This window comes from Microtus ochrogaster, unplaced genomic scaffold, assembly GCF_000317375.1.
Source record: "Microtus ochrogaster isolate Prairie Vole_2 unplaced genomic scaffold, MicOch1.0 UNK99, whole genome shotgun sequence".
NCBI classification, from domain to species: domain Eukaryota; kingdom Metazoa; phylum Chordata; class Mammalia; order Rodentia; family Cricetidae; genus Microtus; species Microtus ochrogaster.
In genome coordinates this window covers 437,041-454,440 of record NW_004949197.1, presented here as the reverse complement: position 1 = coordinate 454,440, position 17,400 = coordinate 437,041, and the positions used below count along the sequence as shown (strand labels likewise).

Below are 17,400 nucleotides of genomic sequence, written 5' to 3'. Positions count from 1 at the left end.
CCAAAATTCCACATTAAGTAGTTGAGATTCCAAAACCAAGTATGGCTATACACACCTTTAAACCCAGCACTCCTAAGGCAGAGGCAGGAGGATCTGTGAGTTCAAGGTTCCAGGACTGACTCCAGAGCTACTGAGAAACCCTGTCTCAAACAAGTAGCTCAGCTGGACAGTGGTGCTGCCCTCAGTTAGTCCCACCAGGAAATAGAAGCAGGGAGGTCTGAGTTCAAGCCAGCCTGGTCTGCAGTCTTCCAGGAACAGCCAGGGCTACACAGAGAAATTACCCCATCCCCACCACAAAGACAAAAAGAACAAATGCATATTATGAGCAAATCCAAGTTTATTTTAAATGCCGTGTCATTTCAAAAACTTCTTAAGTTAGTGGGAGACTTGGTTCCCTGGGACAGCACGCAAGCACGCAGAGGCACAAACTGTGCCCTTTCTTTGTACCCCGCGAGTCACCCAAGTCCCAGCTCCTGAAAGTCGGTTCTCTGTAGTCTACTCCTCTGGCTCCTGCCTTTTCCTTCATGGGAGGGAACTCAGAATATTTCAGACAGGAAGCTGGGCGTGGTGGCGCACGCCTTTGGTTCCAGCACTCATGAAGCAAAGGCAGGCTTTGAGTTTGAGGCCAGCCTGGTCTATATAGTTGAGTTCCAGGACAACCAGAGCTACATGGTGAGAACCTGTCTCAAACCAAAAAGACAAAAGAAAAAAAAAAGATCAAATAGGCAACAACAAAAAAACCCAGTGGGATTTTTCAATGTAGATTCAACGATGGAGCATGAGGAAAACCCCACTGGTCCCGGAGAGGGGGGCAAAACCAGCAACGAAAGACATGGGTGGGGATGATTGCTGCTGCTCAATTGTGAAGATGGATGGATGTAGGACTCTGCAGAACAAAAATGTCTACAAAAGTTTACAAACGAGAATCCATTTGATAGACGGTAATTATCTTCTTAATGGAAACATCAGCATCTACCATCGGAAGGGCCTAACCAGATACCCTACATCACGAGGAATCTGCCACAGGTGAATAAAAAATACAACTGGTCCTCCTCCTTGAAGGCAGATTAAATTCTCGGTGACAGTGGGAAACAGAAAAGCCCCCAAAAGAACAAGAAAATGACATTGGTGACGTAAAAATTTCGGCAGAGGTTCTAGTGGTGGTGGCAATTTAGCCTCCTTTGTTCTGTTGTAGGCTCTCAAACCTTGACCAAGCAGAGTAGAAAAGGCCAGAAAGAGGGGCTTGAAGACGGTGCATTTTGACTCCTGATTTTATTATCAATTTCTTTTTCTACTGAAAGTAGTCTTCAGTGGCTGGGAAGCCTGGCCTCCCAAGACCAGAGTCAGTTGGAGCTGGTTTTTTGTTGGAAAGAGTGGGTGGGTGAATGGGCGGGGGTCTGGGATGAGGGCAGAAGACCCCGCTCTGCTGGCGGTCTTGGGTGGCGAAGACGAACTGCACTTCAGAGCCTGGGGTGCGGTGGGAAGGGGTGAGGCAGGAATGACAAGCTGGGGATATGGGACCCACCTCAGTCCCCAGCTTCATTCTCTTCTAATGTCTCTCCACTGGTTGCATTCTCTGCAGTCTTGGAGGCCTACATTCCAAAACAAAAAGACATCAATCCCTAACTCCTTTGGCACCAACTCCAAGCAGAGAAGGGTGAGCTCCACCCCACCATTATCAGAAGACTTCCCACCAGAAGATCACACACACCTTCTTTTTCTTCTTTTTCTGTGTTTTTCGACTTGCAGAACTCTGGAGGAGAGCCTGGAAGACAGGAAGAAGACAACTCTGAGAAATGTGGGCTAAGCAACTTCACAGGTAAGTGCCCCATGGTCACCATTTTCCATCCCACACTGACCTTTAGCTCTGCATCCTGGACTTCCATCTCCGACTTGTAGAGGTCAGGCTCGAAGGGACCACTGGTTATCCGCATGGGACCGTTGGGCATGAGTAGGACTGTAAATTTAAACTGGGCAACATATTCACCTGGGGAAACAGCAAGTTCCAGTCCCACTTAGCTTTGTGAAGTTGAGGGAGGGAAGCACATAACATAAGTGAAGTCCTTAGGACTCACCCTCCTTCTCATAGAGAACATTAAATGGCTGCAGTAATTCATGCTTGGCACATTCTACCACACCCATCCGAGCCTTCTTCTCATCTTCAAATGCTCTGGGAAGAGAGACAGCATTCAGGTCTCCTTAACAACCGACCAGGTCATTACCACTTATTCTCATTAGTGTGACTGTAGACATGATGGGGGCTGGAGGCAGGGCATGGGTGTGCAGACCAGGACTTTCTGAGTTGGTTCACCCTCTACTGTTACATGGGTTTCAGGTTGAACTCAGGCTGGCAGTCTAGCAAGCTCCTGACCTGCAACTGTACAAGCAGCTGGCCCTATTTTTTACGACAGGTTCTTATTTAATGTAGGTCAGGCTAACTTAGAACTCTCTTCTTCCTGCCTCAGCCTTCAGAGTGTGGGCATCACAAACACTGAATCACTTCTATCCTTGTAAAGAAATTATGTTGGGGTTGCTCTTCTGTATTATATTCAACCAGGAGATGGGCAGGACAGAGGACGTGCATTCAGGCAGGAGCTACAAGTCTGGGCAGGAGAGAGAGGAGGGAGAGGTCAAGGGAAGGGAGGATGTTTCTGAGGTACAAACTGAGTCAGACTGGTTCCCAGCCCTGTTCTTGCTACATGCAGTACCTTAAAGTAAATGGCATGGCATCAAAACGCCTTTCCACCTCGCTGAAAAAGGCACGTGAAGTCTTCATCTTCAAGCCGTACTGTTTAGAGGGGTCACGTTTGTAAATGGTGGTTCTCTGTCCTGCATCTTTGGCCTAAAAGAGTTAAATCAGGTCAAATGTGGTCTGGTGAACACACCTTCAAGTTACTCCTTTTGTTAGTTATGGAATTCCTACCTTGCCTTCTCCTGAGCTGACGAGGACATCCACAGCATAAACTTCATGTACCTCAAATTCAGCCTTTTCATGGTCCTTCCTAAAAGAGGGAACATAAGCCAGACATAAGGATGCAAGCCTGTGATCTCAGGCAGAGGGGAGCAGTGCAAGTTCTAGGCCAGTCAGGACTACACAGTGACAACTCCCCACAAGAAAGATGGCTCAGTAATTAAGAGGACGCATTGCTCCAAGCCAGGCGGCGGTGGCGCACGGCTTTAATCCCAGCCTTTGGGACAGAGGCAGGCAGGTCTTTGTGAGTTCAAGGCCAGCCTGGTCTACAAGAGCTAGTTCCAGGACAGGCTCCAAAGCTACAGAGAAACCCTGTCTCGAAAAAGCAAAGAGCATGCATTGCTCCTTAAAGGGACTGAGTTCGGTTCTCAGCTCCAAGGGGCTGATGCCCTGGCTTCCATGGGTCTGCACTCACATGTTCAGACACTTGAAAGGCAAAGAATGAGGCTGGCACCTACTTCTGCTGGTCTGTAGGGTTCTGGATGATGGTTTTCTCCCCATCGATCACGTGCTGCTTCAGCTGGTGTGACAACATACCTGTAGACAGGATAAAGCCTATGGTACCAGCTATACCGCCCCCAACAGCTTCCAGATCCACACATGTAAGCAGTTTGATGGGGCACAGACAGGTTCTATCTGCATAAGACAAGGCTAGATTCCAATTCTACCACACCTCTCACTGTTAGACCTTTAACCCCATTATCTGAGGTCTCACCTTCTATTGGCGTGCAATTAAATGAGTGAGCAACTTTGTTCCAGGCTTCTGTCACTTGCGTGTTCTAGAAGTACAAGAGCAAAGGAAAGGTGATATAGCTGATCTTTCCATCTTATTCTAACACCCCCTCACCAAATGCCAGATTCTCATTCACAATCTTAATCCTATGAACTAAAACGCAGATTTTAATTTTTTTTAATATTTATTTATTATGTATACAATAGTCTGTCTGTGTGTATGCCTGCAGGCCAGAAGAGGGCACCAGACCCCATTACAGATGGTTGTGAGCCACCATGTGGTTGCTGGGATTTGAACTCAGAATCTCTGGAAGAGCAGGCAGTGCTCTTAACCTCTGAGCCATCTCTCTAGCCCCAAAACACAGATTTTAAAAATGCAGCCATGCAACGCTATGGTTGGAGGCCAGCTTGGTGAGTTCTAGGTCAGCCAGAGCTATAAACTCTGTCTCCAAAAACAAAAACAATTGCTTTCATAAAGGTGACAACAGTTCTTAAAGACCAGAGCAGATCAAGATGAGGAAACAGGCTCAAAATGGCTAACTGATTTCTCTTCAGCTAAACCAGTATTCAGCGGAGAAGCCTTGCCAACCGTGCTTTCCAGTGTCAAGTCTAGGGTTTATCCTTAGCATTCTACCCAATGGAGAAGAGAAACAATAAAGCTTATTTTTAATTTTTCAAAAACTTCTGTGCTAGCCGGGCAGTGGTGGCACGGCACAGGTAAGCCTTCAATCCCAGCACTCGGGAAGCAGGAGGGTCTCTGTTGAGTTCAAGGTCAGCCTAGAACAAAGTGAGTTCTAGGACAGCCAAAGATACAGAGAAACCTTGTCTCAAAAAACCAAAAATAAACTAACAAAAGAAAACATACATTACTAAATAATGTAACATCTAGGATTCGGTTCTCACTTTCCATCAGGTAGGTCCTAGGATCAACAGGTCGGCAGGTTTGGTTGCGAGGGTCCTTTCTGATCCTAACACTGATGTTTACCCAAAACACTCATTTAGTCCCTCTGACCCAAGAGCCCCACGTCAATCCCACTTTTCCTATTTTACAGACGAGACAGAATTTGAGCTCAAGACTACTTACTACTGGCCAGCTGTGGTGGAGGAAGACGGAGTCAGCGACACCGGGAGGGGGAAGATGGCTTTTAGAAAGCTAAGTGCACAGATCGCATGATTCCACAGCTATTGACTAGCAACTGTGCAGATAAGCAAGTGACAACTGCTTTAAGAATTGCTGCAGCCAGGCACTGCTCAAAGGGCTTGGGAACACTCAGAAGTCAGTGTGCCACAAGGGACAAAGGCAGGATTTTAAACAGAAAGTATGCAAGTAATCATGAGGACGACACACCAGCTGAGTGCAGCATGAGCAACGAGAGTGCAGAAACGGAAAACAAACTTCTGAGTGCTTTAGAGAGAATGTCCAGAGAATCTAAGATGCTACTGTTCGCTCACAAGAACTACCTGCTCCAGGTTTTCTGATACTTTTTTTTTTTCAAACAGAAGAATTTGATCTCTTAGACATGAATTTGCCTCCACTTTTTCTACCTTTTAAAGAGTTTTAAAAAACTTGTTCCATTGTTAGTTACCCACCTCAAATTATTTTGGGGTCAAAGTGCACATACAGAATCTAAAAATGGCCTTTATAGGCTCCGCAGTGGACAGTTAGACCCCCCCATCCCTTGCATGGACTGGGGTAGATACTCAGAGTTAAAATAAATGCTGTTTGTAGGTGCCTGATTCCTCTTTGCTTCTGCCAAACTATGTAAGTGCAGGAAGCACCTTACCTGGTTTCCAGGTTTGACCAGTCGTAAGGCAGCTTCAGCACAAAGATGAGCTGCCTTAATGACGTCTGCTTTCCGCCCTGTGACCTGGGTCCCCTGTGGAGAACAGAACCGTGGCCATTCTGGAAAGCTCCACTAGTGTGCTTCATACAGGAGAGCCAGAAAGGCCTTCCTTTCGTTTCTCTAGATCCTCCACGTGGTACTAGAGTGGAGATGAAAACCCAAATGGCAGCACGCCCCTCCCCAAAACAACAAAGCTGAAAAGCATGCTACCTACCTGAGCTACACCAATCACAAAAGTGTGAGCCACGTTAGCAATGAAGCCGTCCACATGGACTCCAAGGTCACTGAAAGGCAGGGACAGAGCACTGCATTAGGAGCCAACACTGTGGACATGTAGGAAAGACAAATTCTCCAGAATGGCTTAACCTTACATTTTTACCAAGTCACCTTCCTTGAGTATATAGTCCTGGTCACTCTTCAGAGGGGAGAAGTGACATACACAGTTATTTACCGAAATGCTGGTAGGAAAGGCAATACCTGTAAAAAGAACCATCAACCTTACTGCCTTGCTGTCTTGGGAGCACTGTTGCCCTTTAGGAAACTGAAGGGGTTTTTATTCTAGGGACTTGTTTCCTCAGTCGGGAAGAAACTATACCCACTGCTACTCCAGACTTCCAGAGATGGATACAAATTCCTCTGGGAGATGGGGCTGGATGGGGTCAAGCGGGGGAAGTTACCTTTTTTCATTTCCTTCTCTTTCTTGAAGATTTTCCCTGTCTCTTCCATGATCATGGCATCTCCTTTCTCACACAGGCTCAGTACTGACACACCTGAGCTGGCAGCGTCCACCAAAGACCGAAGTACCCCTGGGAACAGAATCCCACAGGTCAGTCCTGCATGCATTCATAATTTAATTAAACCTAAAGTGGAATTCATGTTTCCAATACTCCCTAGTGCCGTTGTTGAAAAGAGGAAAGGAAACAAACTTTGTGTACAATCTATCCTCCTTTAATGCCCACCTTTTTTGTTTGTTTGTTTTGAGATACTCCTGGCTGTTCTAGAACTCACTATGTATACCAGGTTGGCCTGGAACTCAAAGGTGAGCCTGCCTTTGTCTCCCCCAAAACAAGTGCTGGCACAAAAAAAAAAGCAAAGCGCACCACCACACCCAACCTTACTTTCTACCTTTCCTTCCTAAAATAAAGGTTAGCGCTCACAGTTCTTTCAATTATCTGACACCAGGGCAGATGGAGGCCTCGCACCTTCCAAAGATGTTATGGTATTCAGAATCATGGACATTAGGGAACTGTGCCCAGATACCCCAGATGCACAGGCAGAGCCCAAGAAATTTATAGGCGTCAGGGACATGGGGAAGGTACGCCCAGAACTGCTGAGTCAAAGCTGAAGCAGTGTTAAATGCTGCCTTCTTCCCTCCTCTAGACACTCTAATTAGGTGTTAGCAATCACAATTTATGTAGATGCATTTCCCCATACACGTATATAAACCCAGGGGAATTAATCTAAGGTCTCAAAGGTTCAGGGGACTCAAGGCTTACTTTCAGTAGATGAGTTTCAATACTATTATAGGAAGTCACAACGGTCTAAAGCTGTAAGTTGTATGGACAGAAATTGTCCGATTTAAACCAATAATAAACTACTAACACTACTATCATCCCAAATAGGGCTATTATTTTGTCTATGTCCTCTTTATGATTCATGGGAATTCTAGGTTTGACTTCTTCCATCTTATTTTGGTTATTCTTTGGAATCCAGAAAAAACTCGGGTTTAAACCAAAGGCATCGTAAATACCTTCTATTTTGTAAAGACCATTTTAAAATCCTAAGTGGCTTTTAAAAATGGAAAGAGGAGCTGGGAGTGATGGCACACTCCCAGAATGGGAAGCAGAGATACCGGGATCTCTGAGGCTAGCCTGGCCTACAGGAGTACCAGGGCAGCCAAGGCTACACAGAAACCGGGGGGTGGGGGGGTGGGGTGGGGTGGGTGGCGCGTTAAGCACTAACTGAAAAAGAAAACAAAGTTATCTGCCCAAGTGGCAGACAACTGTTGAGACAGAGCAAGCAAGGCTCCAGTAAGAATTGCTTATAATAGCCCTAAAATCAGCCCCTCTCCGCCCCGCTTCAGCATTATTGACAGGCTCGCCTAGCCGTGGTCTGAGCAGGACCTCCGAACACTGTCAAGCCTCTAAGAACAAATATTAAAGGCCATCTCACAGACGGGGGCAGCAGAAAACCAGGTATCTTTCAGAGTTGTGTGAGAAGCTCCAGACGAGCCCTCCAACGGTCCCTCGAGCTAGGCTAGGGGAGCAGGGGGCCCCCACCAGGAAGAACTGAAGTAAAGACTTTGCAAAGCACGTGGTGAAGCACGGTAGTAGAGGAAGTGGGGAGCCAGCGGTCCGCACAGGGACCTGGCAACACGTGCCGGCCTGGCTCCCACGGGTCAAGACCCGCGACTGCCAGAGGGGCGCTTCTATCGCCAACAGCTGGAAGCTTCCTTTTCGAGGTGGCCTCACTGCTGCCAGTCAGAGGAAACAGATCCGGACAGACCGAAGGGTGATGGGCAGAAGACGACGCGCCTTGCCTCCTTACCAACCGCCTAGGGTCGGAGCAGGTCTGGGCCCCTCTGCGCTCCTCGCGGTCGCCGGCCCGCACCTCCACTCTCCAGCCCAGGCATGGCTGCTCAGTCCCCGAGGCGACACCAGATCTCCCCACCACGTCGCCCCCGGCCGTCGGCACGCGCCCCTCGGTGGCTCACTCCGCAAGACCCAGCCGCTCCAGCCCCTCCGGAGACAGCCCCAAACCTCTCCCTCTCAGCCTCGATTCCAAGACCCCCGAGGCCGCACTCACGGTTGGCGATGTCGCCCCCCATCTTATACTTGGTCACGACCAGGTCCTCGGCGATAGTTTGCTCCTGCTGCTCGTCTTCGCCCGACATCTTCCTACCACCACTACTGCAGCTTCACTTTCCCTGAGCTGCGGCCTCCGTCTCCCTTCCCAGCCACAAGCTGTAGCCAGAGTCCCTACGATCCGCGAGGAAAGCGCGAGCAAGCAAGGGAGCGGGAGGGCGGGCGGAGAGAGCGAGAAGCTGAGAGCGCGCGGTCTGAGGCGCAGGGCACCCTGGGAGAATGAGTCCCGCCGGCGCCCAGCCTCCAGCCGCCCTCGTGGCCTCTGGAACTACAATTCCCAGCCTGCTCCCCGCGCTCCTTTGCCAAGCCCTGGGGCCTTGCCCTCCCAAGTCTGCGCACGCCGGAATCGCCGGGCACGCTGGGAAGGGTCTAGCTCCGGCGGGAAGGCGGAGCCGTTGGGGAGCTTGAGGGAAAGCGTGGTCTCTCCGGGAAAAACCTCGTTCACCGGAGCTGGGAGCCAGAACTCGTAACAGAGAGGGGCGGGTAGGCGGGGCGGGGCGGAGCTACGCGGAGAAAAGGGTTCAGATGCCGCTGGGCAGGGCGGAGCCGGGTGGGGCCGGGTGGAGCCAGGGTACCTGGGTCACTGTTTGTACACCTAGGGCGGTTATAGTGTGTGCGTAGCCTTGGAATCCCGGGTAGGCTAGCGTGACCGGCCTGGCCAGTCCAGTCCTCCTCTTCCTCCTACTCTGCTGGCAGAACGGGAAGGGGCAGAGCGAAGGTGGAAGATTTAGGGTGAGCGAGCACTAACTGGACAATTTGAGAGATTATTCATTTACCATGACTTGCTAACATAACAAGACCAGACTTCCTACTGTACTAGAGTAAAATGGCACTTTTGTCCCGACGATAGGTTCTGATGGGGGCCTCTAAAAGAAATGTTTAGGAGGTATGTGGTCACTCAAGAGAATGCTTTCTATATTCCATCTGTGAAGGAAAATCCACAAAAACAAAAAACACTTATGGCTTTGGGCGTTTTCCATTTTCCCAAGCAAGCGCTTTGACTTTTTTGTTTACACTTGCTACTTTGTAGCAATTCCCAGTAAAACCGGTTGATAAAAGGGATTAGAAACGGTCTGGAGAAATGGCTCCGCGGTTGGTTATAACCTGGTATTCCTGCCCAGGAAGGGAAGCTCCTCCCAGCACCCAAGCCAAGTTCACGAACCACCTGTAACCTGAGCACTTTGGAGCTCCTGGGGCACTGCACTCTCCCCATTGCCAAACCTCACACTCCCTCAACATACACATAATTAAGAGTAAAATCTTAAAAGCATTTAAATAAAAGTTTAGATGAGACAGAATAATAATGTCAAGAGAGAAAGCTAAGAAGCAGATAAGAGCCCAATGGTGGTGGCTTACGCCTTTAATCCCTCCACCACTCACGAGGCAGAGGCAGGCGGATCTCTGTGAGTTTGAGGCCAGCCTGGTCTACTAGAGCTAGTTCCAGGACAGGAACCAAAAGCTACAGAGAAACCCTGTCTTGAAAATAAAAAAATAAAAATAAAAAAAAAAGAAGCAGATAAGAATGGTCTCATGCACTTTTTAGTTGGCAAGAATCCAAAAAGAAAAAAAAAACTTTGGCAAGTTTTTATTCAGACACGTATAAAAACAAAACAAAAAAACTTTAATGGTACAGGAAGACATTTTTCCCCAGTTCCCATCCAGGAAGACTGAGGTCTGAAGATGGATCCTCTTTCTATCCCACCAGAAGTTTCTCATTACTGGTTAAATGAGTCTCAGAACCTTTGTGAATTGTCTTGTAAGGAGTGTATATCATCTACAACATATGTGAGATATGGCTTGCACAAAAAAATGTCCAGTTAGTTGCCCTTCTGTGTTGTCTTCACTTCTTCCTGAGATAAGAAGCCTGGGTACTGGAGGAAAATGTAGCCGTTGGCATTTGCTTGATTCAGTGCATAAACAAGAAAAGGAGTCTGGTTCACACGTGTAGTCACAGCCTTTGGAAGGCTGAGACAGGATTGCTGAGAGCTGAGTTCAAAGCCGTCCTGGCCTATGTACTTCCAGGCCAGTCTACAGTACAGTCTACAGAGTGAAATATCTCTCTCTCTCTCTCTCTCTCTCTCTCTCTCACACACACACACACACACACACACACACACACACACACACCAAGCACGTGTGTGCCCCTTACAAGGCCTTGACATAGGTACTCCTTTAAAAGTACAGGTATTGGAATTGGGAAGAGTTTGAATCCTGGACCGGCTGCTTAATTTCTTCAAGGCTCAGTCCCCCATTATCTGAGGTTTTGCTGTCCATAGTTTTAGTAGCCTATGATCAACTACAATCTGAAAATGTCGGATGACAAATTCCTGAAATAAATAGTCCCTAAAGTTTAGATTGCACACAATTCTGAGTCATCTTTACCTAGCGTGTCCATACCAATAACCTTAGTCATTGGCTAATAGCCCATAAGTCACTTCATAACCCACCTGCTATCAGACGGACTGGCAGTGATATCATAGTACTTGTGTTCAAATATCCTTATTTTACCTACAAACGGGTTCAGAATGCAAGAGTAGTGATGCTGGCATTCAGACATGCCAAAGAGAAGTGGTTTTTGTTTGAGAAAAGGTGAAAGCTCTTGACTTCATATGGGGGGAGAATCATGTGGTATTATCTATAATAAATCCATGAAATTATGAAAATAGACAAAGTAGTACTACTTTAGCTGTGGCACCTCAAACTAAAAACACTGCGGCCATAATGCATGATGACGTCTTAGGTAAGATGGAAAAGGCGCTAAACTATAGCATTCAGTTTTGTACAACAGCTAAAACGTTGTTTAAAAAAAACTATAGGCCGGGCAGTGGTGGTGCAGGCCTTTAACCTCAGCACTCAGGAGGCAGAGGCAGGTGGATCTCTGAGCCAAGTTCGAGGCCAGCCTGGTCCACAGATTGAGTTCCAGGACAGCAAGGAGAACAGAGAAACTGTCTCGAAAAACCAAAAACCAAACCAAACTAAACTTCAGGATTCAGTACTATCCACAGACTGAGGAACCTGCTGGCTATCTTGGAACTCTCGGGGGACTCCTGTATTGGTAAAATGGGATCAACTCTACCTCACAAGATTGTAGAGATGTGGCTGAGTTCACCTTGATGGCGCCTGGCTCACAGTGAGCGCTTATTCCTAGTCACTGCTATCTACCCCTAACTTTAGTCCATAAAGCTTTAAGTTTCTCTTGGCCGGGCGGTGGTGGTGCACGCCTTTAATCCCAGCACTCGGGAGGCAGAGGCAGGCGGATCTCTGTGAGTTCGAGACCAGGCTAGTTCCAGGACAGGCTCCAAAGCCACAGAGAAACCCTGTCTCGAAAAACCAAAAAAAAGCTTTAAGTTTCTCAATCTTTCCATGGGATGTGGTCTCACGAGCCAAAAATTTCCTTTCCTCTTCCTTCCTATGGAAGCTCTATGTCCTCTTCTCTTCCTTAGGACAGTCTGATGAGAAACAAGGCCATCTAACAATACCAAGTAAGAGCGGAGAGAAAGGGGCTTAGAGAGTAACCCTTCATATCTCCAGGAGTCTCCCTGAGGAAGATGAGGAATGGGATTGGGAAAGTGGGCAAACAGGAAAACCTTCTCTTCTCCTGGGGCTGGAGAAGAGGAGAAAGTGCACCGCTGGCTACGTACCACAAAAATTGCGTAAGGATATGTGTACAAGTCTCCGAAGACTGGACGGCATTGTCTATGGCTGGAGAAATGGGGGTGGGACCCGAGGGAGAGGGTGAGGGAGGGGTACCCTCAAGAGGCACTAGCTGCCATCAGATGCTCCCTGAGAGTCTCAAGGAGCAGAGGTTAAGTTCTCTGGGCATTAGCCTTGGGGAAAAGCCTGCTGTGCCAGTAGTCAGGGTTGTCAAAGGCAGAGTCAGTGGCTTCTAAACTGCGCAGAGTTTTGAGGCGGGCATAACGAACATGGGGGGCATGATGTCCAGGCCCCTGGAAGGCTCGCATCTCTTCATACCCTTGTTCCGCTGCTGGGCAGGCCCCCATGGCGGCGTAATCACCCCCGGCACCACCTATACCACGCCTGCGGTTCATATACTCATAGTCCTCATCTGGAGTTGTACCAGCAGATGGCACGATGGCCATAGGATGCAGTGGGCAGCTCTGTGTACTGCCCAGAGAGGCACTGAGCTCTGAGCCCACATCCATGTACTCGTAACCCAGCTCCTCAAGGGAACCGGGCCTAGGGGGCCGTGGTGGACTGTTCCTTCTCTTCCGGTTCATGTACTCATACTCCTCATCTTCGTCTTCCTCTTCGGTACCCAGCACAGAACTGAGACCTACTGAAGAAAGCGTACCTTCCCGGGAGGAGGATGTACCTGTGGGTGAGAAAATTATAAGTGTGTATAGTACTTCAGAGAAATAACCAGAAGGAATGGGGGTGTGACTAGGAGATGTCAGAGAAGATGAAAGAATTACAGGGAGTTTGGAGAAAGAGATTAGAAGATTTAAGGGAAAAGCTGGAGGAAGAACCAGGCACCTTTAAGGTGTGTATCTGGCATGACATAGCCATTGACATCCTCTTCCTCTAACCCTGGTGGGGACAGCGGGGTGACAGGAGTCAGCAAGCTGTGTCGCTGGGAATGGTAGGCACTGTCTCCACGTGGCCGAGGGCTCCGACTTCGGCTTCGGCTTCTACACATCAATACTTTCTCCTGGAGCTCAGCCTCAGAGCCTGTCACATGGCCCTCTGATGACTCTGACGTCAGACGTCCCCGTGGGATTGGGTGCAGAGAGATGGGACGAGGGCACTGTTCACTACCCCCAAAAACTGCAGAATCCTGAGGAGGAAAATAACAGGAAACGATACAAGGAGAGGCAAACAGATTCAGAAGGAGGTGCGGCCGTTTAGGGCCTTCTCAGTTGCAGGACGCTGATGAAATCTTCAGGGTTTGAGGTATTTCCCTCCATATTTCTATCAACACTTCCAAGCCCATAAGACTCCGCCACCCCAGCTCCCAGCGACAGATCTTACCAGACAAGCCTCCCCGAGATTATTCTGGTTCATGGGCATGTATCCAGACGAGGGGCTTAAAAGACTCTGGCTCTAGGGTGAGAAGGGAAAGGAAAGGGTTAGAAGGAAGAACTCTTATTAGCACTGAAGCTGATGAGTGGGGATGGCTCATGGGGGTTCATGGGGCGGGATCTCGTGCAGTTAGAAGGTCTCCTACCCCACGTGGCCGGGTAAGTGTTCCCACTGGTAAGCTGAGGGCAGAACCCAGTGTGGTCGCCAGGCTGTCCTCCTCTGCCTCCAGGTCTAGGTCGAGATCCAGTTCAGGCTCCAGCTCTACTTCCTCCAGCTCTTTGTTTGTGAGAGCAGAGGGCTCTGCCCCAGGAGGTATTCCAGGCCCACTCTCTCTCTACAGGAGCAGACAATCGTTAGGGTGGATTCTAGTTCTCTGAATGAACTTGACGTCCTCTGGCCCCCACTCACCTTTATCACCAGATATCGCGGTGGGTCACGGGCCATCCTGGTGAACTCATTGGCTAGCTCTTTAAAGGTCGGGCGAATATTCTCATCAATCATCCAACCTGGGGATGGAGGGGGAGTGTGATGTAACAGGGGGCGGGGTCAGCAGAGAAGAGAGCCTGAGGAGAAAGGAGGGAAGTCGGAGAAGGCAGGGTCAGCAGACAACTCACACTTGACCATGACCATGTAGACGTCAATGGTGCAGATTTGGGGCTGTGCCAGCCGCTCGCCCTTCTCCAGCAGGTCTGGTATCTCAGCCAGTCTCAGCCCCGCATAGGGCTCTGCCCCAAAAGTCATCAACTCCCAGACGGTGACACCTGATAGAGAAGTTAATGAGTAGGCATGAAAAATAGACACAGGCCATTTAAAAGTAGTAAAGGAAGATCGACTTTGCTTTAAGACAGGGTTGGAAGTTAGGCTGGTAGTTCCTAAGAAGAGAAGACACAAAAGATTGGGGGCTTGGGCTGGTACTGACATGGGAGGGGCCACCAGCTATGCTCACCGTAACTCCAGACATCACTCTGGTGTGTGTATTTTCCGAAGTGGATACACTCGAGGGCCATCCACTTAATAGGAGTCTGAGGATGAAAGATAAAGGTGCTACTGGTTAATTTTCACAAATTTTCTTACTGTCTTAAAATCCCAAGCTCTCAAACAAACAAACAAACAAACAAAACACCCAGGTTCTCTAGCATCCTGTTGTCTGAACTGAAGTTTTTAGCCATTCTCAGCTCCCTCTCCTGGAACTGACCGTGACTCCCCTGCTCATCTCAGAAGGAGCCCCGGACCACTCTGTATCCCGTGTACACCCCACCCTGGTCACCTCACCTTGGCCTCACTGTGTAGTAACTGCTTGTCTTCCGGTGGCAGCAGGTCAGCCACACCAAAGTCGGCCACCTGCACCTGACTAGGTGACTTGAGCAGCACATTGCGGAGCGCCAGGTCCCTGTGCACCATGCTGTGTTCCTCGAGGTAATACATACCCTAGAGGAGGAGGCAGTCTCAGGGTGGGGGTACCAGGCACTGAGCAGCAGGAGCTGCCCAAACCCTGAAGACGGTCCCCAGACTTCAAACCCTGGGTCTCCCTGCCCCTGCCCTGGCTATCGTAGGCTCCTCCAGATGCCCCTCACCTTGGCAATTTGTACTCCCCAGTTGAGCAGCAGCTGTGGTCCCAGGGCTGCGCGGTGCTGTCTCACGTAGTCAAGGAGGGAGCCCAGAGGCAAGTACTGAGTGACAAGCTGCAGCGATGATCCTGGGCACAGCCCCAGGAGCCGCACGATGTGGGCGTGGTCTAGGCTACCAATGGCCAGCATATGCTGTGAAACAAAGGAGGTGTCAGCCAGGAAGGACCAGGTTCACGTGTGCTCCACAAAAGCACGCCGAGTCCAGAGGTCCTGCTAACGCTCAAGAACAGCATGCCTAACACAGAGCTAACATGCAAAGTCATATGCCAGCACGCCTGGATCCAACATTGCCTCTCCCCTGGCGCGGCAGAGACTGCCTCCCTTCACTTACGTCAGTCACAGACTGGAAACTTTGCCGTCCACTCTTGTCCTCCATGACTTTAATGCAGACTGGAATCTTGATGGATTCACCCTCAGGGATCCAAATCCCCTGGAAAGTTTGGAGTGGACATGATGTCAAAAATCATTCTTTTTGTTTTCTTTCTTTTTTTTTTTTTCTTTTTCTTTTTTTGGTTTTTTGAGACAGGCTTGTCCTGGAACTAGCTCTTGTAGACCAGGCTGGCCTTGAACTCAGAGATCCGCCTGCCTCTGCTGGGATTAAAGGCGTGCACCATCACCGCCTGGCCAAAAATCATTCTTTTATGTCACTCATTTTTTTATATTTATTTATTATGTATACAGTATTCTGTCTGCATGTATGCCTGCAGGCCAGAAGAGGGCACCAGACCTCGTTACAGATGGTTGCTGGGAATTGAACTCAGGACCTTTGGAAGAGCAGGCAATGCTCTTAACCACTGAGCCATCTCTCCAGCCCCCTTATGTCACTCTTTTGCCAAAATCCTTCTCCCATCTTCCCTCCATCTCTTCCCCAGCTCTGCAGACTTCCCGTGAGCCACTCACCTTGTGTACGGTTCCAAAGACACCAGAACCCAGCACTTTAAGCTTCCTCAGCTCTGGCTCTTTGAAGATTCTGGCTAAGACTTTGTTTGCCTTCTCGCTGGGGTCCAGAGGCTCGATGCTCTGAGGAGCACATGGAAGAAGGTGTTCAGAAAAGCCTACTCCCACAAACCCATCCTACCTACTGCCCATAGGAGTTGCCAAGGGCAGCAGGGCCCGGAGCTGAGGGCGGGAAGAGAGGGACACCTCCCTTCAGGAACAACAGTTCACACTAGGTTTTCTGTCCAAGGGAAAGCAGTTTCTTCAGAGTCATGGCAAATGGCAAAAGCAAGATGAGAACATGTGTTCCCACTTCCGGTGTGGACTGGTGTGCACATATATGTACATGTGTACATGCGTGTTTCTGGGATTGAACTAAGGTCCTTGCACATGTTAAGCAAGCAGTCTGAGCTATATCCATTGCTCTACATTGTCCTCTAAAAGACAGGGACTAAATTCCAGGGAAAGAGGAATAGGGACCATCCAACCACTCACCCTAGGAGCAGATTATAAGTGTCCCCCAAAGTTAAACATACTCACCTCACCCCGTTCCAGGTAGCGCCTCATAGCCCTCTTATTCTGAATCCTGCGTCCACGCCAATAGAGAAAAGAGCCTCCCAGAATCAGAAGAGCCACGGGCAGTGCGACCATCCCAGCCATGGCCAGATGAGTTTTGCTATGGGATAAAGAAAGGCCAGCATCCTAGGTTTACAGCAGCTTCACAGAGGTCATCTCTATGGTCTGGATGTGATTAGTATTCATCTCTACTCATATCCATGAGCACCGAAGGAGCTCTAAATATGAGACTTCCCTCTTCTAAGCTCGCGTGAGTTAATTTTAGGAAGGGAATGCCGGAAGCCACAATTCTTGAGCCCAGGGATGGCGGACTATTTATAGAAGAGGAAAGAATAACCCTAGTGGACGCTTCCACGCCCACATGCATACGGTGGCACTAAGAGGACTCGGGGTTATTAATAGCAATAATGAAAAGGAGGACAGGAAACCAAGAAGAGGTCAGGCTAAGGGAACGAGGGAATCTGGAGGGAAATAATGGTGGGTTGGTATGATAGAAGTACATTATATAAATGTACTAAATTTCCAAAGAATAACATTATTTAAAAGGGTGAGGTGGGGTTGAAAAGATGGCTCCATGGTTAAAAGCACTGACTGATCTTGCAGAGGACTTAGGTTCGGTTCCCATCCCCTATATGGTGGCTCACAACCACCTGTAACTCCAGCTCCAAGAGATCTGATGCCCTCTTTTGAGTGCATCTGTACCCAATGCACATACCCACACCAATACACGTAATTAAGAACTTTTACAGAGGACCCAGGTTTGGCTCCCAGAACCTACGACATGGCTCACAACATCCATAACTCCAGAT

General features: G+C 48.9%; 2 protein-coding genes across 2 annotated transcripts in view; both read right to left on the bottom strand.

Moving 5' to 3' along the window:
• Positions 1 to 1,255: 1,255 nt before the first annotated feature.
• Positions 1,256 to 8,586, bottom strand: Pa2g4 (proliferation-associated 2G4). Its single transcript, XM_005371180.2, has 13 exons — positions 8,353 to 8,586; positions 6,225 to 6,353; positions 5,919 to 6,024; positions 5,762 to 5,831; positions 5,488 to 5,580; positions 3,687 to 3,750; positions 3,430 to 3,508; positions 2,924 to 3,002; positions 2,709 to 2,842; positions 2,076 to 2,170; positions 1,860 to 1,987; positions 1,712 to 1,765; positions 1,256 to 1,592 (listed from the first exon to the last, which is right to left on the bottom strand). The coding sequence occupies exons 1-13, from the start codon at positions 8,438 to 8,440 to the stop codon at positions 1,527 to 1,529; spliced, it is 1,185 nt and encodes a 394-aa protein (XP_005371237.1). The 5' UTR covers positions 8,441 to 8,586; the 3' UTR covers positions 1,256 to 1,526.
• Positions 8,587 to 11,703: 3,117 nt separating this feature from the next.
• The window catches only part of Erbb3 (erb-b2 receptor tyrosine kinase 3), a 20,526-nt gene continuing 14,829 nt past the window's right edge, over positions 11,704 to 17,400 (bottom strand). The window contains exons 16-27 of the mRNA XM_005371213.2: positions 16,556 to 16,691; positions 15,980 to 16,099; positions 15,411 to 15,509; positions 15,026 to 15,211; positions 14,724 to 14,879; positions 14,398 to 14,473; positions 14,066 to 14,212; positions 13,860 to 13,957; positions 13,597 to 13,785; positions 13,401 to 13,472; positions 12,906 to 13,206; positions 11,704 to 12,744 (exon numbers count right to left, since the gene is read on the bottom strand). Coding sequence (XP_005371270.1) covers positions 12,218 to 12,744; positions 12,906 to 13,206; positions 13,401 to 13,472; positions 13,597 to 13,785; positions 13,860 to 13,957; positions 14,066 to 14,212; positions 14,398 to 14,473; positions 14,724 to 14,879; positions 15,026 to 15,211; positions 15,411 to 15,509; positions 15,980 to 16,099; positions 16,556 to 16,691 — 2,107 coding nt within the window. The 3' untranslated portion in view covers positions 11,704 to 12,217. The remainder of the gene's footprint in view (positions 12,745 to 12,905; positions 13,207 to 13,400; positions 13,473 to 13,596; positions 13,786 to 13,859; positions 13,958 to 14,065; positions 14,213 to 14,397; positions 14,474 to 14,723; positions 14,880 to 15,025; positions 15,212 to 15,410; positions 15,510 to 15,979; positions 16,100 to 16,555; positions 16,692 to 17,400) is intronic.

Bases quoted from the DNA above. Each gene is read 5' to 3' on its own strand.
- Pa2g4 (XM_005371180.2), bottom strand. From the start codon at position 8,440: ATGTCGGGCGAAGACGAGCAGCAGGAGCAAACTATCGCCGAGGACCTG. The intron at 5,581-5,761 runs GTAGGTAGCATG...TGTTCTCCACAG, and splicing joins TTGTGATTGGTGTAGCTCAG to GGGACCCAGGTCACAGGGCG. The intron at 1,593-1,711 runs GTGTGTGTGATC...TTTGGAATGTAG, and splicing joins AGAAAAAGAAGAAAAAGAAG to GCCTCCAAGACTGCAGAGAA.